At 52.8% G+C, this 24,399-nt stretch overlaps 1 protein-coding gene across 4 annotated transcripts in view; it reads left to right on the top strand.

Moving 5' to 3' along the window:
• LOC136315490 (cytidine monophosphate-N-acetylneuraminic acid hydroxylase) overlaps positions 1-22,406 on the top strand; it is a 54,839-nt gene extending 32,433 nt beyond the window's left edge. For all 4 annotated transcript variants that reach the window (XM_066247136.1, XM_066247138.1, XM_066247139.1 and 1 more), the window contains 10 exons: positions 3,588-3,735; positions 4,333-4,414; positions 5,549-5,686; positions 8,441-8,576; positions 9,606-9,746; positions 13,250-13,424; positions 14,729-14,845; positions 17,071-17,186; positions 20,273-20,368; positions 22,088-22,406. In XM_066247136.1, coding sequence (XP_066103233.1) covers positions 3,588-3,735; positions 4,333-4,414; positions 5,549-5,686; positions 8,441-8,576; positions 9,606-9,746; positions 13,250-13,424; positions 14,729-14,845; positions 17,071-17,186; positions 20,273-20,368; positions 22,088-22,181 — 1,243 coding nt within the window. In that variant the 3' untranslated portion in view covers positions 22,182-22,406. The remainder of the gene's footprint in view (positions 1-3,587; positions 3,736-4,332; positions 4,415-5,548; positions 5,687-8,440; positions 8,577-9,605; positions 9,747-13,249; positions 13,425-14,728; positions 14,846-17,070; positions 17,187-20,272; positions 20,369-22,087) is intronic.
• The last annotated feature ends 1,993 nt before the right edge of the window (positions 22,407-24,399 follow it).

Below are 24,399 nucleotides of genomic sequence, written 5' to 3'. Positions count from 1 at the left end.
ATGAGGAGCATAACTGGGTCATTTGTGTGGATCCTAAAATGGTCAATTTCGTGCTAGGACAACAGAGAGGTTTCACAAAGGATCCTTGCTTTCTGTGTTTGTGGGACAGCTGAGCTCGGGAGAAACACTGGACACAGAAGGAGTGGCCGAAACGTGAAGCTCTGGAAGTAGGGATGCAAAATATTGTGAATGAACCTGTAGTTAATCCAGACAGGATCATTTTTCCTCCACTTCACATCAAACTTGGCTTAATGAAGCAGTTTGTTCAGGCTTTGAATAGAGAAAGTGAATGCTTTCAACATATTATTTCTGCTTTTTCTGCCTTATCTTTAGAGAAGATAAAAGCAGGTGTATTCAATGGACCTCAAATTCGAACCCTCATACATGACGAAGAATTTGCCAGGAAGATGAATAAGGAGGAGAAAGCAGCATGGCAGTCTTTTGTGGCAGTCACAAAGAACTTCCTTGGCAACAAAAAAGCAGAAAACTATGAACTTCTGGTTCAACGGATGCTGTTGGCTTTCCATGACATTGGATGTAACACGAGCATTAAGATTCCTGAACAGTCACCTTGATCAGTTTCCCGAAAATCTTGGAGCTGTTAGTGATGAGCAGACTACTGCTGGAGCATCAAACGAGATTGTCCTCAACAAGTACACAAACGCAAGAGCTACAAACGCAAATTTTTGCCTGAATAGAATTTAAATAAGTTTTGCGCAAATTTTATGATTAAAATAAGTGTTTTAATATGTTCTATTTTGAAATTGTAGACAAATTCTGATGCAATAATTTCTTTTAGTGTATTAGTGTATTTATTGCATTATATAAATTATTATATTTTCACAAAGATGATGCCCAAGAAGACATTCTCCTTCATTATGTTAAACTAAATGTTGAAAATTTTACAATAAGATGAAAACCTAAAATCTTGAATTGCAAAAGAACTGTAGCTTACAGAGAAAAACTAATGTCAGATTTCACATCAGCACACTCGAATGAGGTAAGAACAAGTGCTTTCGTGGATGCAACAAAAATTTTGTTCCGCAGTGTAATGTATTCCTGGAAAGTTACTGAAGCTCGTCACTTTCACTCCTTTGAATCTGTTTCCTTCTCTTGCCTGGTCAGCTCAGAAGCGTGGGGGTCCTTTGTCCCCACTCTGTTGGTCTGACCTTCCTTCACCGAATAAAACCTCCTCGAGTCACCAAAACAATGGGAAAGGCCAAGGTACTTGATTATCATTTTTTAATAATTTTTTTAGCTTTTACTTATTTATTTTGAGAGAGAAGAGAGGAGAGAAAGAGAGAGAGAGAGAAAGAGAGAGAAAAGGAGGAGGAGCAAGAAGCATCAACTCCCATACGTGCCTTGACAAGGCAAGCCCCGGGTTTTGAACCAGCCACCTCGGTATCCTAGGTTGACGCTTTATCCACTGCGCAGCCAAAAGTCAGGTAGGCCAAGGTACGTTAGAGACCAGTCTCGAGTCAAAGATACGTGGTTTTATTATGTCAATAGAGTGAGTGTTTGCAACAGATGCTTTTATTAATAGATGTCTGTGAGAATTCTCAACCATTAAAAAAAAAACAACCCACAAAGCAATAAATATTCATTTTTAGAATAATTTATCCTAACGCCCAAAGTCCTTTAAGATAGGAGAGTTAGGTGCCTAACTCAGAGACTGGAGGTCAGGTCAAAAACCTCTTGGCTCTTTGAATCCTGTGTTTTGAGTGAAGAAAACCTGCTTGGTTTTCTGCCCCTGGAGGCTGACATATTTGGCTAGCTTAACACGCTGCCCGGAACTGGAACATCCGTATGGTTAGTAAGGGCTGGCACGCAAGCTTTGTTTACACTTGTCTTATGCTCAAACAACTTGATGTCGCCTGACATGCTACTGCGTGGATAGATCTGATTCTTCCACTGCATTGTGCATCCATTAAAACTGGCAACTCCCTCCTCGTAAAAGAAGCGTTAGGTTTTGAGTCTGGAAGCCTGAACTTGAATGCCAGTTCACTCTGTGTTCATTGTCTTATTTCTGAATGAATATGTTTCCTCATTTATATAAAGAAAAAAAAAATCAAAAGACGTGTTTTTGTGTGTGCTTAATGCGTGTAAGAATCAGATAAAGGAAGTTGCCACTGTGCCCAGCACCATGTTTGAAATATAACAAGCACCTAGTTGTTACTTTGTTTATTGTGACCTTTCGCTCTCCCCCGTGGCATAGCGTCCTCTAACATAAGGAAGGCTCAGTGAATGGAAGTTAGCTTGTCCATGTAGGTACAGTGGTCACTTGTCTATCGATAGGCGAAAATCCACAAAGTAGTGGCCTTATATTTATTGTATGATTTATATCTATTTTAAGGCTTTAATTCGACTTAATATTCTTTTAATATGTTTTAATTAATATTTTTTTATGTTTTTTATATTGCTTTCAACTTTTTAGACTAGGAAATGCTTATTTTACCACAAAAAATAATGACAATAACAAATATATTAAAATACCTATCTACCGCAAAATCCCACGATAGAGCAAAAAATCTGCCATACAAAACTAGATAGATACAACCTAAAAATCCGCGGTGCAGTGAGACTGCGAAGAGTGGACCGCGATGTAGCGAGGGACGGCTGTTTTCCAAACCGTGACAGGGTTCATGGCGGGTGGAGCGAGGGTTACTGCAGATGTAACAGTAGCTTTTTCTCCGACTCTCCCGCTGAGCACAAAGAATTCGCTCTGTATGCCGAAGTGCACGGCAACCGCTGAGGGCCGGAACCTCCGCCCGTGGTGGGTGAGGCGGGGGGCCCCCTTGTCCTACGGCCCCGCCCTCTCCCTCTTGGGGGCTGCGACCCGAGGAAGGCGGAAACCAACCTTCCGAGCGTGACTTGTCTCACGCCGTCCCTCCGCTGAAACCTCCCCAACGGGAAACAGCGTCCGTGCACAAGAGGGACTCTGCCCACCCACCTGACATGCCAGGTCGAGGGGAGGTTCTCTCAATGGCAAGTCACCGTCCAGAAAACGCCCTCACTGTACCGTCAGCCTCAAGAAAAAGGAAGAAGGCCCTGGCCGGTTGGCTCAGAGGTAGAGCATCAGCCCGGCATGTGGAAGTCCTGGGTTCGATTCCCGGTCAGGGCACACAGGAGAAGCACCCATTTGCTTCTCCACTCTTCCTCCTCTTCTTCCTCTCTGTCTCTCTCTTCCCCTCCTGCAGCCAAGGCTCCATTGGAGCAAAGTTGACCCGGGCACTGAGGATGGCTCTGTGGCCTCTGCCTCAGGCGCTAGAATAGCTCTAGTTGCAACAGAGCAATGCCCCAAATGGGCAGAGCATCGCCCCCTGGTGGGCATGCCAGGTGGACCCTGGTCAGGCACATGCGGGAGTCTGTCTCTCTGGCTCCCCACTTCTCACTTCAGAAAAATACAAAAAAAAAAAAAAAAGAAAAAGAAAAGAAAAACAAACAAAAAACTTCTTCCTGTAGACTCTGGTGAGGATCTGTTTTTTATGGGGCACTTGCTTCTCGGTCAGCATGTTGATGTGGGGAGCAAAGAACCTCTGATCCTCTATGATTCTGTGTCTCCAACCCTTCCCCCCCTCTGATCCTAGTTACCCCACTCTGAAGAAGCTGGCTGCAAGGAGACCAGACGTCCCCATTTACGTCGGGAACACGGAAAGGCCTGTGTTCTGGTATCTGAAGCAGAGCGGCGTCCAGCTGACAAACATCAATGTGGTGCCCTTCGGGACATGGCAGCAGGTCAGCCCTCCTGCCCTTTCCACACCATCCTGTCTGCTTCCCAGGCTGAGTCTCAGGGGAGGTCGTCACTTTCAGGTGGAAGGAGCAATGGCCTGACCCTGGCTGGTTGGTTCAGTGGGTAGAGTGTTGGCCTGGCATGCGGACATCTAGGATTCGATCTCTGGTCAGGGCACACCAGAAAAGCAACCATCTGCTTCTCTTCCCCTCCCTCTCCCCCTTCTCTCCCTCTTCCTCTCCCACAGCCAGTAGCTTGATTAGTTAGAACATCAGCCTCAGGCACTGAGAATAGCCCGGTTGGTTCAAGCATCAGCCCCAGACAGGGGTTGCTGGGTGGATCCCGGTTGGGGCTCATGTGGAAGTCTGTCTATCTCCCCTCCCTTCTCACTTAAAAGAAAAGAAAAGAAACAATGAACTAGTTTGTTTGTCCGTACTGAGTTCCCCTGGAGCTAACATCCACGATTGTTTTACTGGTCTAACTCTATCGCACAAGATAATAAATCCAATTCTGACTCAAGGAGATTTCTTTCCCAAAGATGTGACTCCAGTGTTGAATTAAAAACTGACACACACAGCTGCCGGTTTCCTGTTAAATCCCAGGTAGACAGAAACCTTCGGTTCATGATCCTGATGGACGGCGTTCATCCGGAGATGGACACCTGCATTATTGTGGAGTACAAAGGTACTTTCTTACCCTGATCCCCAGTGGAAAGTCCGTCTTGGTAAGAAGGTTAATAATAGCTGTCAGAAACGTCACTCTACATTCATCTCCTTCTGTCTCGATTGTCCATAGAATACATTCTATCCTTATCTTAGAGAAATGAGCTGCGGTTCAGATAATCTCTGCAGAGTGAATCACCGGTCATGCGCGGTCACAGGTGCAAAGCCTTTTGTCGTAAGACGACAGATACTCTGTGTTTCTCTTACAGTAGTTTCTTCAAGCTACGGTTCAGATAATCTCTACAGAGAGTGAATCACCGGTCATGCGTGGCCACAGGTGCAAAGCCTTTTGTTCGTAAGACGACAGATATTCCATGTTTCATTTACAGTAGTTTCTTCAAACTATGGTTCAGATAATCTCTGCAGAGTGAATCACCAGTCATGCGTGGTCACCAGTGCAAAGCCTTTTGTTTGTAAGACAACAGATACTCCATGTTTCTCTTACAGTAGTTTTTTCAAGCTACGGTTCAGATAATCTCTGCAGAGAGTGAATCACCAGTAATGCGTGGTCACCGGTGCAAAGCCTTTTGTTCGTAAGACGGCAGATACTCCATGTTTCACTCACAGTAGTTTCTTCAAAACGGCCTTTATCACATAAGTGTCCTTCATCTTGACACGTTATCACGTGCGATCATCATACTCTCTGCCTTTCCTGTGAGCAGGTGGCCCTGCTGTCCCAACTGCCATTTGAATGAGAGCTTGAATAGCATTCGCAAAGACCCAGTCTTTGTATTGACCTGGTGGTCTCTTTCCCTGGCATCCTCTGGACCCAACATCTCGAGACAGTTGGCCGAGGAACGTAGTCTAACCGTGACCTTGGAGAGAAATCCAGTGAACGGTCCTCACGGGACATCCAGACCCCACCACACCCAACAGGATGGATTCATTCACGTGAAAACTCCAAGTCACACTAGTGAAGGTTTTAGGTTTTGAACTCTCACTTTTCTTTTCTTTTCTTTTCTTTTTTTCCTTTCCTTGGACGTAAGCAATTCTTCTACACTCGCAGGAGTCAGATGAGGCGGGCTGTGCGCGGAAGACGTCGTCGGCTCCACTGGGAGCTCAGGTGATGGTATTCCGCTTTATTTTTTCCCCGCAGGACACAAAATACTCAACACTGTGGACTGCACCAGACCCAACGGGGGGAGGCTGCCTGCAAAGGTCGCTCTGATGATGAGTGATTTTGCCGGAGGGGCGTCGGGCTTTCCGATGACGTTCAGCGGTGGAAAATTCACCGGTAATGTTTTATAGCAGAGGGACGGACACCCACGGAGCAGTCACGGCCCTCGGGCCAAAGGCTGTGAGAGCCAACACAGAGATAATGAGGACCTAGCCGCTCCCCACAAGATGCGGACGATCTTAAGGCTGGCCACAGAGACACGAGCTCAAGTTTCCGGCTCACGGAGAGCCGGTGGGGGCCGGTGAGAAGCGCTGAGGAGATCCGGGAGGCTCCGGGAACCACCAGGACGAGGCGTCACTGGGGTCACGGTGTAGGTCGCCTCACAGAGCAGGACAGGTCTGGCATGGGCGGTCCAGGCGCAAAGGCTCAGCCTGCGGTTCAGAATAGGCGGTGGGCATATCCCCTCGACCCCGAAGGGCAGAGCCAGAGGAAGCCTCTCGAAAGTGCGGGGTTACTGGAGGCTGAGAGGGGGAGCGGGGGAAGTGGGGAGATGGTGGTTCAAGAGCGCAGACCTGCAGCTGTGAGACAAGTGAGTCGCGGGGAGGCAGCCTGCCACGTGGGGACTAGAGTTTGCACGGCTGCGCTGTGCACTTGACAGCGGCAAAGAGACTAGGTCACAAATGTTCTACACACATAGTGGTGATTGTGTGAGGTGACAGGGGTGTTAACGAACCCTACTGTGGTCCTCACTTAGCAATATATACATATATATATGTATATTTATGTATATATATAATTTTTTTGGTATTTTTCCGAAGTGAAAAGTGGGGCGGCAGACTCTCACATGTGCCCGACCAGGATCCACCTGGCATGCCCACCAGGGGGTGATGCTCTGCCCATCAGGGTGTTGCTCCGTTGCTCAGCAACTGAGCTCTTCTTAGCGCCTGAGGCAGAGGCCATGGAGCCATCCTCAGCTCCCGGGCCAACTTTGCTCCAGTGGAGTTTTGGCTGCAGGAGGGGAAGAGAGAGACAGAGAGGAAGGAGAGGGGGAGGGGTGGAGAAGCAGATGGGCACTTCTCCTGTGTGCCCTGGCTGGAATAGGACCTGAGACATCCACACATTGGGCCAGTGTTCTACCACTGAGTCAACCAGCCAGAGCGATATATACGTGTATAAAGTCATCACATTGTCCGCCTTAAAGTTACGCAATGTTACATATCAATTATACCTCAAAGCTAATAATAATAATAATAAAAACATGGTGTCCAAGGCAGGAGCCCTTCCGCTCTGGGTGGTGCCAGGGCTGAGACAGGGAACCAGGGGGGGGGGGGGGGACAGAGTATGTCCTGTTCATCTGGGAGTCCTCGGGACCAGCATGGTAAGTGCCTGGCATGGCCAGGTGGTCAGTGGGCATGTGGGTCAGTGATCTCTGTCTCACAAGGCAGCAGGAAACAGCCCATGAGCAGCGTGAAGAAAGCCTCCTCCCTTTCCTCTCCAAGTCCGTATTCCTCATTCCCCAGAGTGCGCAACCACAGGAAAGACACAGGGAAGGTCCGTCCTTAGGGAGTTAACGTGACTGGAGAGATGAAACTCCCCTGTTGAGGGGTGGCTGGCATAGTCCCACAGCCATCTGAGTGTGTGTGTGTGTGTGTGTGTGTGTGTGTGTGTGTGTGAGCACATCCATCTAAAAGGCTCTGCAATTCACCAGAATGTTAATGGTGGCTATGTTTTTTTCCTCTGTCGGGGTCTGTGTTTCTCAAATGTCCACAGCGGTAAGAGTACGAACAGCCCCCGACACGGTGTCCTGCTTGCCCTGGTCCCTGCCTCACTCCTCAGCTTCCTCCACTGCCTGTCTCCCCTTGTTTGCTGTATATCAGCCCAGCACAGTGGTGCCTCCCTGCCCCAGGGCCTTTGCATGTGCTGTCTCCACTGCCTGGGGTGCTGCTGCCCCATCTCTATGGGGTCAGGAACTTCCCTTCTGCATCTATGACTCAAATGTCATCCTCACTAACCACCATCCCACAACGCCCTTCCCACCCACCCACCTCGCCCAGCCTCTCTCCCAGGCCCTGCGTTGCTGACTTCTTAAGGTCCCTCGCTCTCAGAAACCGCCTTCATTATCTACATGTTCATCATCACTTGCTTTTCTTGCTGCAATGGCTTCTCCCCGAGAACAGGGACGGGCTTGACCTTGCTCGCCGCTCTATTCCCGGATGCCTGGGATCCTGTTGTGTGGCACATAGTAGGTGCTCGGCATGTAGTAGGTGCTCGATAAATTCCAATCGAATGAATGAGTGAGCAGACGAACCACCTGGGAGGCAGGCATCTTGACTGCACTGGGCAGGGGAGGAGGGTGACTTAGCTCCGCGGGGCAGCAGTTTCTGTCTTATCCTGTCTTGATTGATGCCACCATCCACGCCCTTGACCGCGGCGCCGCGCCGCGCCAGGGAGTGAGGAACACGCTTCACTGCCTCTAGCCCACCAGAACAAGGCAGCTGTGCCATGTCAGCGAAGAGTTCCTAACGACGAGAACCACCGTGCCCTAGAATGTGTGTGTGGGCAGGGACCGCCCAGCATGCACCCCGCATATTCAGCCAGGGTCCCCGTGAGATGCCATAAACCAGGAGCTGGTTCGATGTCTTTGGCTGGATTTTGTAGTTTTCCTAGCCACCCGCTGGAGTTTGCAAAATAAGGCTGGGGTTAGAGGGGGTGGGGGGGGACCTTACACTGATGACGGGGAGGTTTGCTCTATTTCTGCGTGAGCCGTCAGCTTCACCTCCTGAAAGAGTCCCGACCCGCTAGGCGACCGTCCTTCCGTGGGGGGGTTCTGACCCGAGGAGACGCTGACGCAGGCCCCGTGGCTCGTTGCAGAGGAGTGGAAGGCCCAGTTCATCAGGACGGAGAGGAAGAAGCTGCTGAACTATAAGGCTCGGCAGGTGAAGGACCTGCAGCCACACGTCTTCTGTCCCTTCGCCGGGTACTTCGTGGAGGCCCACCCGTCCGACAGGTACGGCTGGGCGTCGGCCCCGCCCTCATCCCGAGGTCCGTGCGCGCGCCGGCGGGAGCCGCCCCGCGTGGGCGCGACACGGTGCGGGGAAGCGCGGTTGGTGCAAGTCCGGCGCTTGTTAGCAAGAGCTGCCCGAGGACGGGCGCCTGCGCGAAAGCCACGCTCGGCAGTGGGAGTGACTTCGGGTGGATTCTGTCGGGAGGGCAAACAGACTCGCGTTCACTACGCACTGGGAACCGGACGGTGTAGTAAATACCGATTCTGCGTTTAACCCTTTGAGTAGTACGAACGTTCACGTAGGCCCTCGTGCCTCCTGACCCTCCCGAGTCACTGGAACTCATTTCATTTTTTGAAAAAAAAAACAACAAAAAAATCACTCCTGGGGGTCAGCAAGTATGAAAAAAACAAACAAACTCCCTACTCAAAGGGTTAATTAAAAGCACATAATAATACTGTAACAGCCTGACCAGGTGGTGGCGCAGTGGATAGAGCATCGGACTGGAACGTGAAGGACCCAGGTTCGAGACCCCGAGATCGCCAGCTTGAGTGTGGGCTCATCTGGTTTTTTGAGCAAAAGCTCACCAGCTTGGACCCAAGGTCGCTGGCTTGAGCAAGGGGTCACTTGGTCTGCTGTAGCCCCCTGGTCAAGGCACATATGAGAAAGCAATCAATGAACAACTAAGGTGTCACAACAAAGAACTGATGTTTCTCATCTCTCTCCCTTCCTGTCTGTCTGTCTCTATCTGTCCCTCTCTCTGACTCTCTCTGTCTCTGCTACACACACAAAAAAAATAATAATATACTGTAACACAAGATTTCCATATAAGGTCAGTCTGTCTAACTGTGTTTCCCTAACTAGGAACATTAGGCCAAGTCAGGTCTTTATTTTCCCTGGGGGGGGGGGGGGGCGGGGCGGGGAGGAGGTTGGGAGGGGAGAGCAGAGAGACAACATCATCAATGCTGTCATTGTCCTGGTCAGACGGTGCTTCCTGAAGAGCTCCCTCACACAGGAACCTCTTTGTCTGGCAGGTATATCAAGGAAACAAACCTCAAAAATGACCCAAAGGAACTCAACAATCTCATCAGGAAAAGCTCTGATGTGGTGACGTGGACCCCGCGGCCGGGAGCTACTCTTGATCTGGGTAGGGTGCTCAAGGATCCGACAGACAGGTTTGACTTAAATATTTATAGAGAATAAAGATGATTGATGAATTTTCTTGATTGAGAAAGTAAAGGGCTCTGTTGGCCTCGTGACGGGTTCCTGTCTGTATGAATGCTGTTCCCTCATGAGTGTCTTGTCCTGTAAAAAATTGCTCAAGCAGGCCCTGGCCGGTTGGCTCAGTGGTAGAGCATCAGCCCGGCGTGTGGAAGTCCCGGGTTTGATTCCCAGCCAGGGCACACAGGAGAAGCGCCCATCTGCTTCTCCACCCCTCCCTCTCTCCTTCCTCTCTGTCTCTCTCTTCCCCTCCCACAGCCAAGGCTCCATGGGAGCAAAGTTGGTTCCAGGCGCTGAGGATGGCTTTATGGCCTCTGCCTCAGGCGCTAAAAAATGGCTTCAGTTGAAACAGAGCAAGGGCCTGCCTGACCAGGCAGTGGTACAGTGGATAGAGCATCAGACTATGATGCAGAGGACCCAGGTTTGAAACCCCAAGGTCGCTGGCTTGAGTGCAGGCTCATCTGGCTTGAGCAAGGGGTCAGCTGCTCTGCTTGAGCCCCCTGGTCAAGGCACATATGAGAAAGCAATCGGTGAACAACCAAGGTGCCACAACAAAGAATTGATGCTTCGCATCTTTCCCTTCCTGTCTGTCTCTCTCTGTCCCTCTCTCTTTCTCTCTCTCTTTCTCTCTCTCTATCTCTGTCACACTCAAAAAAAGAAAGAAACGGAGCAAGGGCCTCAGATGGGCATAGCATCGCCCCCTGGTGGGCTTGCCGGTGGATCCTTGTTTGGGTGCATGCCTCTGTCTCTGCCTCCCTTCCTCTCAATAAATGAAAAAATAAATAAAAAAGAATTGCTTAAGCACACTTCCTTGTCTCAGAACATTGAGGACAAAAGGCAAGAAAGTTTTTCTGTTGAGGACCATTAACCCAGTTCAGAAATCAAGCACAAGGCCCTGGCCGGTTGGCTCAGCAGTAGAGCGTCAGCCTGACGTGTGGAAGTCCCGGGTTCAATTCCCGACCAGGGCACACGGGAAAAGCACCCATCTGCTTCTCCACCCTTCCCCCTCTCCTTTCTCTCTATCTCTCTCTTCCCCTCCTGCAGTCAAGGTTCAATTGGAGCAAAGTTGACCTGGGTGCTGAGGATGGCTCCATGACCTCCACCTCAGGCACTAGAATGGCTCTGGCTGCAATGGAGCAACACCCCAGATGGACAGAGCATCACCCCCTGGTGGGCATGCTGGGTAGACCCTGGTCGGGCACATGCAGGAGTCTATCTCTCTGCCTTCCCACTTCTAACTTCAGAAAAATAGAGGCCCAACCTGTGGTGGCGCAGTGGATAAAGCGTCGACCTGGAAATGCTGAGGTTGCCGGTTCAAAACCCTGGGCTTGCCTGGTCAAGGCACATATGGGAGTTGATGCTTCCAGCTCCTCCCCCCCTTCTCTCTCTCTCTCTCCTCTCTAAGAATGAATTAAAAAAAAAAAAAAAGCCTGACCTGTGGTGGTGCAGTGGATAAAGCGTCGACCTGGAATGCTGAGGTTGCTGGTTCAAAACCCTGGACCTGCCCGGTCAAGGCACATATGGGAGTTGATGCTTCCTGCTCCTTCCCCCTTCTCTCTCTCTCTCTCTCTCTCTCTCTCTCTGTCTCTCTCTCTCTCTCTCTCTTCACTAAAAATGAATAAATAAAAATTTTTTTTTAAAAAAGAAAAATACAAAAAAGAAACAAAAAAAGAAAATCAGGCACTGATTCAGCCCTGGCTACTTGGCTCAGTGGTAGAGCATCAGCCAGCATGTGGATGACCCAGGTTTGACTTTGATTCAAAGTCAGGACACACAAGAGAAGCAACTATATGCTTCTTCCCCCCACCCCCCACCCCATCTCTCTCTTCCCCTCCCTCAGCCATGGCTGATTGACTTGAGTGCATTGGCCCCGGGGTGCTGAGGATGTCTCAGTGGAGTTTCCATCTCAGGTGCTAAACATAGCTCAGTTGTGAGCATCGGCCCCAGATGGGGGTTTCCAGGCATACGGGAGTCTGTCTCTATATCTCCCCTCCTCTCACTTGGAAAAGAATTAAAAAAGAAAAGAAATCCTTCATGGATGCAAATGGAATGTGATTAGCATGAGAGTTTTCACGTCATCAGAAACATGACCCAACTCGCCCTGGCCGGTTGGCTCAGTGGTAGAGCGTCGGCCTGGCGTGCAGAAGTCCCAGGTTTGATTCCCAGCCAGGGCACACAGGAGAAGCACCCATCTACTTCTCCACCCCTCCCCCTCTCCTTCCTCTCTGTCTCTCTCTTCCCCTCCCACAGCCAAGGCTCCATTGGAGCAAAGATGGCCCGGGCGCTGGGGATGGCTCCTTGGCCTCTGCCCCAGGCGCTAGAGTGGCTCTGGTCACGGCAGAGCGACGCCCCAGAGGGGCAGAGCATCGCCCCCTGGTGGGCAGAGCATCGCCCCTGTTGGGCGTGCCGGGTGGATCCCGGTCGGGCGCATGCGGGAGTCTGTCTGACTGTCTCTCCCCGTTTCCAGCTTCAGAAAAATACAAAAAAAAAAAAAGAAAAAAAAAAAAAAGAAACATGACCCAACTCTACCCCACAGAGGGTGCACTGGACAAGTACCAGGCACTGAGCGTGTGCTGCACAGAAGGTTAGCACCGATGTCACAGGCCGCGGGTTTTACAAACACCTGTCTCAAGCCTGTAGAATGCAGTGACGGAGTCAGACAGCCTGGCAGTCACCCAAGCAGACCCCCTCTCAGCCGTGCCTCCATCGTCCGCCTGAATGGGGCGGGCGGCCGACTCCGCCCTTTGACTGACCTCCCAGTCTGGTCAGTTCTCCTCCACAGACCTCTTGCGGACCCACCCGCACCTCCAGCCCGCCCCCATGTCTCCCCACCACGGCCGTTCCTCAGGGCTATTTTTCTCGTGGACGCGTGCCACGGCCCCTAGCTCGCAGCTGGGTCTGCCCACCCCGTCCCACGATGATCACCCTCCGTGCCCGCCTTCTCCAATCTGGCGGTGGCATGAGCACAGCGTGGGTCACAAGAAGCGTTTTCTAAAAACGAAATGGGACAGAACAGGTTAGAACGGACCTGGGCACCTGGTATATGACGTGGACAAGCATTATTTCAGGAAGCTGCTGTCTGGCAGGTACCCTGGGGAGGTGGTCTCCCGGGGTCCTGTTGTGGAATGCCATGCCTACCGGGCCCCCAGGCCAGAGGTCTGAAAGCTCGGCTCTGCATTGCCACCAACGTCCCCTCTCTAGAATACAACATGGCTCCCGTCCCTCCGTCTGTAAGGTTAGCATGACAATGGTGTCTAGTCTCTCGGTCCAGAGCCAGAGAGGTTTCTGATGATGTCACGTGCCCCCCCCCCCGCCCCCCGCCACATCTGCGCCACCCCGGGGCACCGTCTGGGCCCTCGTCGAGCTGCCCGTCTGGGTAACTTTGGACTTTGAATGCTGACGTCTGCCTTCCTCGTGTCTGTTCCTTCTGTCCTCCTGCCGCCTCTGTGACCTCCAGCAAGGGCATCCTGGAGCCTCCAGAGGGAACGAAGGTTGACAAGGATTCCTGGGACTTCGGGCTGTACCTGGGAGTCCTCGAAGCCGCCGTGGGCGATGCGATCTTTCGGCACCCCGCCTGGATCCAGGAATACTTCACGTGGGCTGGGTTTAAGGATTATAACCTGGTGGTCAGGGTAGGCACCTCCGTGTTCTCTGTCTCTGCTTCCTCGTGCTCTATACAGAAGGAGATGAAAACCTAGAGCCCCTCAGGTTGTTTCTCCATCCACATTCCTTCCACCTAGCAGACAGAGGGACAGCCGGGTAAACAGTCCCTTGTTGGACACCGGGGACGGATGAGGTCCACTCGGTCTGTCCTCGGAGCGCCCATCACCGCGCGCCTGGTATTGCTGCCCGCTGTGTATTTCTGTGGGTGTTTTCACGTGACTCACCTACACAGAGCCCACAGCCCAGCGGTTCAGACTGTAGTAACCTGGGTCACCAAAGCTGATGGCACCCCCACCCAAAGGAAGTTGAGGCTAACGGGCAGGAAGCGTGGCAGAGAGAGGTGCCAAAAACACGCCCATGTTGGCGGGTCACCAGCAGCCACTTACGTGGGTATTTCATCCGGCTTATGTTCGGTGCCCAAGGTCACGCAGGGGGCAGGGGCATGGAGGCGGACACACACTGGCCAGGAGTGTGTTTCCTGCGCAGCGAGGACACTCCCCAGTCTTCCTTTCAACCGCTGAACAATTCAGATTCCAAGAATACCTGTCGTTCTCAAAAGCAGTGATTCCTCCAATCCTACGGGGGGAGGGTCAAGGCCAGGCTGTGAGAAAGTTTTTGCTGGTCCATAGTGAAATAAGTATGAAGATACATAAAGAGTGTGGCTGTAGAGATGTCAACTCTCTTTTCTCGGGATGAACGGTCAATATTCCCAGACAAGGGCCTTTTCTAGGTTTGAGGTGTTAACACATTCTTCCTTTAATGAGGTGACGGTAGATGCCAAAACCTTTTTAAATCCTCCCTTGGCAAAATAAAAAAACATCGGTGCCTTGAGGAGCTCCCAAATATTCTTTAGGAAACGGTCTTTGACCTCCAGAGACTGGGGGAAAACATTGAACCGCATGGCATTTTCGGTTGGACAGTGAGCAGGGAAAAAGACCACCACGTTTGGAAATGCCGGCGGAACCATTTGGGTCTGGTGGCCACGCCACGGCGAGAGACTGTCCACGTCTCACTCGCTCTCTCACCGCCAGCAGCGTGGAGGGAGTGCTTTCTGACCGCTCACGCCCCATGGGTCCCGATGACCTCCACAAATCTGGCTGACAGCGGTGAGGTGGGGAGGGGCCGGGGGAAGGGGAGAGTCTCCTCTGACGGTCACTCCAGCCCCTTGCTACCAGCCGCTCGAGGGCACCTGGGTCTGGCAGAGCCTAGATGTTCACAGAGTGAGGACCTTGACCCCCAGACGGATGGATGTCTCTCCCTCTCCCCTGCGCAGATGATTGAGACAGATGAGGACTTCAGCCCGTTCCCCGGAGGATATGACTATTTCGTGGACTTTCTAGATTTATCCTTTCCAAAAGGAAGGCCGAGCCGGAACCATGCGTACGAGGAAGTAAGCGGAGACTGGGTAGAGGTGTCCCTCCCTCCCTCCCTTCCTCCACTTTTCCTTCCTCTTCAGATCAACTGTCAATCTGGGAAGGACTTTAGAGGCACAGAAAACTTGCCCGGATGGCAGTGCCCAGTATGTTTACTGCCTCCTCTGCATGGGGGCGGGGGGGGGCTACCTTTGTCATGATGGAAAAACAGTCTCGTTACATGAACTGCACGCTTGCCTCCTTTCGGGTCCTCTGCCCGGGCTGGTCTCTCCTCCGCCCGCTCCCTTCCTGACCGCTGACCCGCTGGGCACCGCTGGGCGCCCCTTGCCCCCTGTCCAGTGGCATCGCCTGCCCGCGGGAATCTGGGGAGTCGGTGGTAAAGGGAGGGAAACCATAGACACAAACAGTTTCCGAGGTCCCACCGAGCACAGCCCGCACCTGGGGCCGGCGTGCTGTTAGGAGCCGGGCGTGGCCCTGGGGTCAGCGTCAGGACCAGGGCTGGCAGCATCCAGCAGCCCCTGAACTGCCCGAGCCCTGGCTCTCCCCCATGCCGCCCCTGCCTCGCCCGTTGGTCGTGGTAGTCACATGATGTAATGACGCGTGTGAGCATGCACGGGTATGTTACAGCCCACACGCGTGTGAGAGGCGTTACACACACGGGGAGAACAGGCCGCCGGGGCCTTGCTAACACGCATGATGAACCCCGGACGCAGCCGTCTCAATGTGCTTCTCAGCATTGAGCGTGTCCTTGAACTACGTGTTAACGGTCTGACTTCTATTTTTAATTTCCCCAGAGAACTTGGACATCTCTCTGGATTTCCATGTAAAATACCCAGACTTGTAAATGTGGAAAGGTAATTCATTGTGTCAAGAGAGGCTGCAGGCGACGGCCACGTTTGGTCAGGGGTCACGTGTAGAAGCTAGGAAGCTGGGGACCCCTAAGCACCCACGTGTGGAGGCTCTCGCCCCTCCCTCCCCTCCCCGCAGAGCGATCCCACTTCCCCAGAGAACTGCCGGGTGTATTTGCTGGGGACTGCGCCTGGACTCCAGGGCCCGCTGCTTCCTGTGCTGCCCGCTCTGTGGGCACTGGCTGCCGCCCACGGCCCCGCCTCTGCTGCCCACGCTCAGCCCTGCCGGGCGTGGGACCCCGCCGCCTCCGCCCTGCTCTCGGGCTGCCACGCGCCCCACAGAACTCCTTGAAATCTCGAACCTTCTCCGCTTCTCTCTTCGGCCTGTGCACCCCGATTGTCCAACTCTCTCCGTGTCACGGTGGGGGTGGGCTGGGGTTCTCGGCAGGCGGAGGCCATGCCTGTCGGAGGGAGGGGACCGTTGCCCCCAGACACAGGCAGCTGTGGCCTTGCCGGATGTCCCACGTCCAACACGGTGGTGACAGCACACAGCTTTCCCCCACGTGGTGTGCGGGGCCCTGTGAGGGCCCTTCCCGACCCGGGTTCAGTTCCTCCTCCCGCAGCTCCCACATGTGAGGCGTGGCCCCTCACCTTCCTTCTGTAAAAGAGGAAGTGGGGGCCTGGGGTTGGGAGCTCCTGGCTCTGAACCCAGGGATCCGAGTGCCTGTGCTCGCATCCCCGGAGTACCCCCTCTCCCCTGGAGCACCCCCTCTCCCCTGGAGCACCCCCTTCCCCCGGAGCACCCCCTCTCCCCCGGAGCACCCACCCTCTCCCCTGGAGCACCCCCCTCTCCCCCGGAGCACCCCTCTCCCCGGAGCACCCCCTCTCCCCTGGAGCACCCCCTTCCCCCGGAGCACCCCCTCTCCCCCGGAGCACCCACCCTCTCCCCTGGAGCACCCCCCTCTCCCCCGGAGCACCCCTCTCCCCTGGAGCACCCCCTTCCCCCGGAGCACCCCCTCTCCCCCGGAGCACCCACCCTCTCCCCTGGAGCACCCCCTCTCCCCTGGAGCACCCCCTTCCCCCGGAGCACCCCCTCTCCCCCGGAGCACCCACCCTCTCCCCTGGAGCACCCCTCTCCCCCAGAGCACCCCCTCTCCCCGGAGCACCCCCTCTCCCCCGGAGCACCCCCTCTCCCCCATAGCACTCCCTCTCCCCCAGCTCCTGACCCGGTCCTGTCTCTCTTCCCTAGGTCTCCCCCAGCCTGTGGTACCTGCTCTAGTCGAAGTCTCTCCTCGACTCCCCTCCTTCTCCCCGGGGCCCATCGCCGGGGGCAGCTGCCGCTCCCAGGGGCAGGGGTGTGGGTGGTCCCTGCTGACCCTCCCTGTCTGTTTCAGATCCGGAGCCGAGTGGACGTTGTCAGACACGTGGTGAGGAACGGGCTCCTCTGGGACGACCTGTACATAGGGTTCCAAACCCGGCTGCAGAGGGACCCTGACGTATACCACCATCTGTAAGTCTCAGATGCCTCCCTCACCCCACCCCACCCCACCCCATCCCCCGATGGACAGGGGGGATTCCACCATGAGAGCTTCATTCCTTTGTTAGCCTCTCAAACACCAAATCCAGTCAGGAGAGAGAGAACATTTTTGAAAGGGTCGTCGTTCATAGCACGTGCGAACTAATGCACTTCCATCCCTTCTGGACCTGGGTGTTGGCCACGGAAAGGGACGGGCGTGAAGTGAGGGAGGGAGGGCTGCTTGCAGGGCAGGACCTGGGTGCAGAACTGCATCATGGATCGATTGTGTCATGTGTTTGCTGGGCCCGATCCGATCGGCTGGGCTTGTTGGTTAAGGGAGCCTCACCCCACGGTTTTGAAGTGAAGGCAGAAACTCGGCCGGGCAGCTCCTCTGTCGGTTGAGGGAGCCGGACCGAGGACTTTCTGTCTGCACTTCAAAACCATGCCCGTCTCTTACTGCAACACTGTATCAGACCAAGGGATTGAGTTCCAAGTGCTTGAGTTGAAACTCAGAAAGGGTTCCTGTGCTATTTCTACAGTTACACAATAGCCAGCAAGAGGGAGAAAAACATCCTTATCTGCACCACCACCGCGCCTTCTGAAAACAGCAGGGATCAGCCCTGGCCGGTTGGCTCAGTGGTAGAGCGTCGGCCTGGCGTGCAGGAGCCCCGGGTTCGATTCCCGGCCAGGACACACAGGAGAAGTGCCCATCTGTTTCTCCACCCTTCCCCCTCTCCTTCCTCTCTATCTCTCTCTTCCTCTCATGTAGCCAAGGCTCCACTGGAGCAAAGTTGGAAGTTGGCCCAGGCGCTGAGGATGGCTCCATGGCCTCTGCCTCAGGTGCTAGAATGGCTCTGGTTGCAACAGAGCAATGCCCCAGATGGGCAGAGCATCGCCTCCTGGTGGGCATGCTGGGTGGATCCCGGTCGGGCTCATGCGGGAGTCTATCTCTCTGCCTCCCTGCTTCTAACTTCAGAAAAAAAAATATATACACACACACACACACACACACACACACACACACACAAAATGCAAGTCATAGAATGTGGGCATTGGATTACATTACATTGGCCACAACACCCCTACCCCTACCCCAAATATATGGAGCATTTTATTGAGAACTAAAGTATTTAGAGCAATGTTGATACACGTGGAAATCAGCATGGGAGGGTCTTCGCTGAGCTGCTGCTGAATATCACCCAGGGAGGGGGAGGGAAGGGACAGGCAGGAAACAGGGTTTTGTGGGAGGCGAGGGGTGGGGTTATTTACATTTTTATTTTCTGTACTTCTACATCCTTTACCATTTTAAAAAGAATTTAGAACCGTTGCACCTGAGGCAGAGGCCATGGAGCCATTCTCAGCACTGGGCCAACTCTGTTCCAATGGAGCCTTGGCTACGGGAAGGGAAGAGAGAGACAGAGAGGAAGGAGAGGGGGAGGGGGGGAGAAGCAGATGGGCGCTTCTCCTGTGTGCCCTGGCCGGGAATCGAACCCGGGACTCCCGCAAGCCGGGCCGACACTCTACTGCTGAGCCAAACTTGCATTTTTTTTATTCACCTGTGTTCTTTGGTCTCCCTCCGTGTTGGGGCGCACGCATCCATCTTTCAGACACCTCACCAGCTGTAGGACCATCCACGTTCTGTTCTCTTTCCACAGAGCATCTATCTGACTTCTTGTTCTGGAGGAAACAGAAAACAAAAGCAGGAATGTGGCACCTTTGGGGGAAATTCTAGAGGTTACCTAAGAAAATATCTTCCCTCTGAGGAAGCTCTGGGATGCTGACGAGGGAGACTATTTTGTTTCCTGTGCCCAGAAAAGAAAGATGAACCCTGCCGGAGGATTTCATAAGGAATCTTGGGAGGCTGCACAGTCCTGTTGATCTTTCTGGCTCTTAAAATGTGATGTCTCTGTTCATTCAGCCTTCTTCTGCCTATGAAAATAACACCTGCTACGGTAGAAGAAACCTTGGGGGAAAAAAGTTAAAAGTACAAGAAGAAATGTAAGCCAGAAATAATCCCCGCATGCCCCCGAGAGAGCAATTCACATCGTAGTGCCCGCTTAGCCTCTCTTTTTCTGTGACGAGTCCACACGTGCACTCTTTATAGAAGCAGGACAACGCTGTTCACACTTTTTTCTTTTTTTTTAAAACCGGTGTGTTCACGAAACAGTCTTTGGCCAACCTGGACCATTCTTACTTTTCACTCCTGAAAACAACGGTTTAAGCCAATAAGCACGTAGACGCGTCTTGCCCACCTGCAGAGTGATTTCTTCAGGACAGACTCCAAGCAGGGGCACGGCTGGACCCTGTGTCCACGCGGGGCCAAGAGGCCTTAGCCGCACTCGGCAATCCCTTCTGCAGGGAGCCAGCGCACCTTCCCAGAACTCACCTCAGAGACGACCCCGCTACCCACACCCTCCCCAGCACCAGGTCCTGACGCTCTGCATACGAAATGTACATCTCTACTTGCATGCACCAGGATTCCTTAAAGCAAGGCCCATCACAGTGAGGGAGAAAATAAGACGGTTGTGGCCCTGGCCGGTTGGCTCAGTGGTAGAGTGTCGGCCTGGCGTGCAGAAGTCCCGGGTTTGATTCCCGGCCAGGGCACACAGGAGAGGCACCCATCTGCTTCTCCACCCCTCCCCCTCTCCTTCCTCTCTGTCTCTCTCTTCCCCTCCTGCAGCCGAGGCTCCATTGGAGCAAAGATGGCTCGGGCGCTGGGGATGGCTCCATGGCCTCTGCCCCAGGCGCTAGAGTGGCTCTGGTTGTGACAGAGCAACGCCCTGGAGGGGCAAAGCATCGCCCCCTGGTGGGCGCGCCGGGTGGATCCCGTCGGGCGCATGCGGGAGTCTGTCTGTCTCTCCCGGTTTCTAGCTTCAGAAAAATACAAAAAATAAAAAATAAAAAAAAATAAGACAGCTGTGTTTCCAGGGAGCACGGCCAACCCCGTGGTCAAGGCTGACCGGCTGACACAGCCCAGGAGCGCGTCTCGTGGGGAGGGCTGCCTGCTGGCGCCAGACGGACCTGGCGACACAGCGGGCGTGGAGGTTTCCACACCGGTCTCTGCTTTACCTCTCTTACAGCTTCTGGAACCATTTTCAAATAAAACTGCCCCTCACGCCGCCCAACTGGCCGGCCTTCCTGACGCACTCGGGTCACGCGGACCAGGGGCCGCCCAGGTGAGACTTCCCGCAGGTGTGGGGGAACTTCTTCCCGTGCACCGAGCTTCAGCAGGACTGTGCCCGACAGGAAACCTGACCCAGGAGGGGGCGGGGGGTGGGGGGGGAGAGGAGCTAACATGAGGAGAACGTGCCAGTTCACAAAAAAGTCAGTGAAATGAGCGGTGACTCTATCCCGCCCAGAGTCCACCGGCCCTGTGGTCTGGTTGGGGCGGACAGTCAGTGACTACGCAAGACAGAAACGATGGCGGGTGGTCAGGGAGGGCTCAGGACTAAACCCTGACCCACAAGGAGGAGCGGCCACGGGATCGGGATCGGAAGGGTGAGACGCCCCACGCAGAGGGAGAGGCAGGACCTCACCTCTGCGAGTCCACGGGGCCCCTCTCCCTTCGGGCTGACGGAGACCAGCGCGGCTGGCCCGGGTCCGACCTGACCTCCTCCCTGCCAGCCGGCCAGGGGTGTATTTTATTAACCCAACTGTAAGCCCTGTTTGCACGCACAGCCTGTGGTTGGGAGGACCACGTAGTGTTACCACAAAGACGGTCATTCCCAACTCCTGCGTTTGTGTATGCATTTATCCACTTAGTCCACAGATAGCCGTTGCCTCTTGCGGTCAGTAGACTCTGAATTTCCTAAAAGCAAACACTCTTGCCCGTGGGTCCCAACACAACACACAGTCTTATATAAATATATAATATGCCTTGAAGGAAAGAAGGAAGGAAGGGAGGGAGGGAGGAAGGGACGGAGGGATGGAGGGAGGGAGGGAGGGACGGAGGGAGGAAGAAGTGAGTTTCTGACTCTCGACTTGGCTTTAGACGAGGCATCAGCATCCTTACTGGTAAAATCAAGGATGCAAACCGCACATTCTTTTCAGCTGTGAAGTGATTTGTTCCCTGCTCAGGTCTAGCACGTGCCTGGCTCTCCTCAGCTCAGACTGCAAAGCAGAAGGGTGTGAGGGCAATTCCCACATGACCAGAGGGACAGGGGGGCCCTGAAAAGTAGGGCGTGTGCTTTACAGATTGAGGGCTGGGGACCCTGGGGACAGTCAGGTCCCATCTGACTTCCTGCGGTGACCAAGGAAGAGCATTAAGGACGGGGAGGACTCTGGGGTGAGGGCGGGTGTCAGGGAAGTGGCTTGAAGATTGGGTGATGTTTGTAATACACTGGAGTGGAAGGGAGGGGTGGTAGAAAGAACATTCCGGACAGTAGTGGCACTGTGGATGGAGCGTCGGCCTGAGATGCAGAGGACCCAGGTTCAAAACCCCGAGGTCACCGGCTTGAGCACGGGGTAGCTGGCTTGAGCGTAGGATCATAGCACATGACCCCATGGTCGCTGGCTTGAGCAAGGGGTCACCCGCTCTGCTGTAGCCCCCCCCCCCGTTGGTCAAGGCACATATGAGAAAGCAATCAATGAACAACTAAGATGCCACAATGAAGAATTGATGCTTCTCACCTCTCTGTCTGTCCCATCTGTCCCTCTCTGTGTCTGTCTCACTTAAAAAAAAAAAAAAAAGAGCAGGTGAAGTGACCCAAGTCATAGCCTCGCTCACATGTCAGTGTTGGGTTCCCACCCACCTTAAAGCATCACAGACTATACAACTTGAACTAAAAAAAAAGAAAAGAAAAAAGAAAAAAATCTGCCCCAACGCAGTAGAAAAATGAGAAAAGTATTAAAACAAGCTCCGTGCTGTTGTTCATTAGTCATTCTCTAATTCGCAGGGCGCTGAGCAACACGAGGAAGCAAGAGTGTGCGGAGGCCGCGTCTGAGACCCAGAGCCTGATGTCAATGGGAAGGTTGCACTTGCACCTGTGACATGTTCACAGCTGGCATTTGTGGCTCCCCGAGTAACCAGATCGCGAATACTGTATTTTACTTAATCCATCCACAGTCCTCGGTGAAAGAACCAGCGAACCCCACAGCAACAAACTGCGGGAAATACGACATAACTAACGCAGAGATGTGGATGGGAGCGTAGAAGAAATACACCAGGAGGAAGAGATTTTTCTAGAAGACGGTGCAGAGAAAGAAAAAGTTGAAGGGGGGTGGAGTTGGGGGTGGGGGGAGAAGCTGGGGTAGAAGAAGGGAAGAAAGAGACAGACACACAGATAAACGAGGGACCAGAAGATGAAAACAGGAAGTAAAAGAGAGAAGTCAAGATGGAATTTTGAAGGCAGACGGGAAAGACAGACACTGTGTTTCTTTAAGAGATGGACTTCCTCCTTCTTCCGCGGGGAAAGGTGATTAAGAAGGGGTCACGAGCTGACCTCGGCTCCCTCAGAAAGCTCTGCTGAACTCACCGATGGACAAACGAGGCTGCCCTGATGAGGCGGGGTTTCGCTGGGGCCGACATTATTTTGAATCAGTGACAAAATCTGTGAGTTTATCAACTCTCACAGGTAGATCTTTGATGAATAAGAAACACAGAAGCGTTAGTAATGAGCTTTACAGATGACGATCAAAATCAATAGAAAAATCAACACTACAGATCTGTATCTTGGGATGATTAGGAAATGCTTTTCTGAACATTTGAAAACAATCTCAGCGGTTACGGGTCGTGGCTAATTTAACAAGTTGCTGCTAATGTCTACAGTTTTTGATGATATTCACCTGATTACAAGATATACACACACACATGTATCCCTAGGAAAACGCGATTGTTAACTAGGTTTCTGTTTTACTTGGTGTTTCCGGTACAAACACACAAACAGATCAATTTTCTGATTATGTATACTACACTACCTCTTTAATTCTGATGATACAAGAGTCCAAACGGTGGAATGTATCTCCTTAAATCCCTAAAGTCCGCTTGACCTGTGGTGGCGCAGTGGATAAAGCGTCGACCTGGACTGCTGAGGTCGCCGGTTCAAAACCCTGGGCTTGCCTGGTCAAGGAAGAAGCAACTACTATCAAATTGATGCCTCCTGCTTCCTCCCTCCCCTTCTCTCTCTCTCCTCTCTCTAAAATCAATAAGTAAAATCATCTTTAAAAATTGCTCAAGTCCCACTTCATAGTAGAAATCTTAACTATTTACTGATTAACGCCAATGATGTTTAATTATTCTGGTTCACGTTACCTATTATCATATATATAGCAGAAATGCTGGGGATTCAAGAATGATACTTTATAATTTATAATATATAGTAAAATATTGAACAATTGCTTTATTGATTATATATTTAAATGTACATGAGAAAATAAAAGATTTATTATTATATGTAGACTTTATTTTTAAGATTTTATTTATTGATTTGGGGGAGGGGGTGTAGAGCAGGAAGCATCAACTTGTATGTGCCTTGACCCGGCAAGGCTGGAGTTTCAAACCAGCGACCTCAGCGTTCCAGGTCGAAGCTTTATCAAATGTGGATTTCTTTTCTCAACCCCAAGGCTTCTTCATCCTCCTTCTGAGACCCAGCAGTTCTTTGCTATCATCAAGACCTGCCACCCCCTGACCCTGTGAGCCCTCCTGTCTCACTCAGGTGTTTCTTTCCTCCCTGGGGGTCCCCCACATCGGGTAACCTGCCTGCTTGCCCTCCTTCCAACCGCACCTCTCAGCTCCAGGACTTAAACCAGGAGTGATGAGGCCATCCTTCGCACAGCTCGCTCTGACACCCGCCGCAGCCCCAGATCCTGCAAATATACCCAGTTTGGAGCCACAATCTGTAGCCACCGTGCTACCCAGATCGGGAGAGAGAAAGGAGGTTGTGGAGGCAACCGTTAGGGGCTGGTTTATCCTCAAGCTAGGAGAAGGATCTGCCCATTAAAACAAAACAAACAAACAACCAACTCTGCAAGACTGAGTGTCTTGAAACTTGCGTCCAAGCCGCTCAGGGCGGAACTGGGAAAGCCCCCGGCGGGGGTCGGCTTGCAGGCAGAGGGCGTCGAGGAAGCCACCAGCTGCTGGGCTCGGCTGTCACCTCGCATGCCAGGAACCCTGCTCTGGAACCACGAAGAGCCAGAAACTACTCTGAAGGCAGCAAACGCGCCTTGAAGGGCTTTCGTTTTCCTAGATGGGTCCTCACCTCCGCGGGTC

The sequence above is a fragment of the Saccopteryx bilineata genome, chromosome 11 (assembly GCF_036850765.1).
Source record: "Saccopteryx bilineata isolate mSacBil1 chromosome 11, mSacBil1_pri_phased_curated, whole genome shotgun sequence".
NCBI classification, from domain to species: Eukaryota; Metazoa; Chordata; class Mammalia; order Chiroptera; family Emballonuridae; genus Saccopteryx; species Saccopteryx bilineata.
Note: the sequence above shows the minus strand (reverse complement) of the source record. Positions and strands in the feature narration are given on the sequence as shown.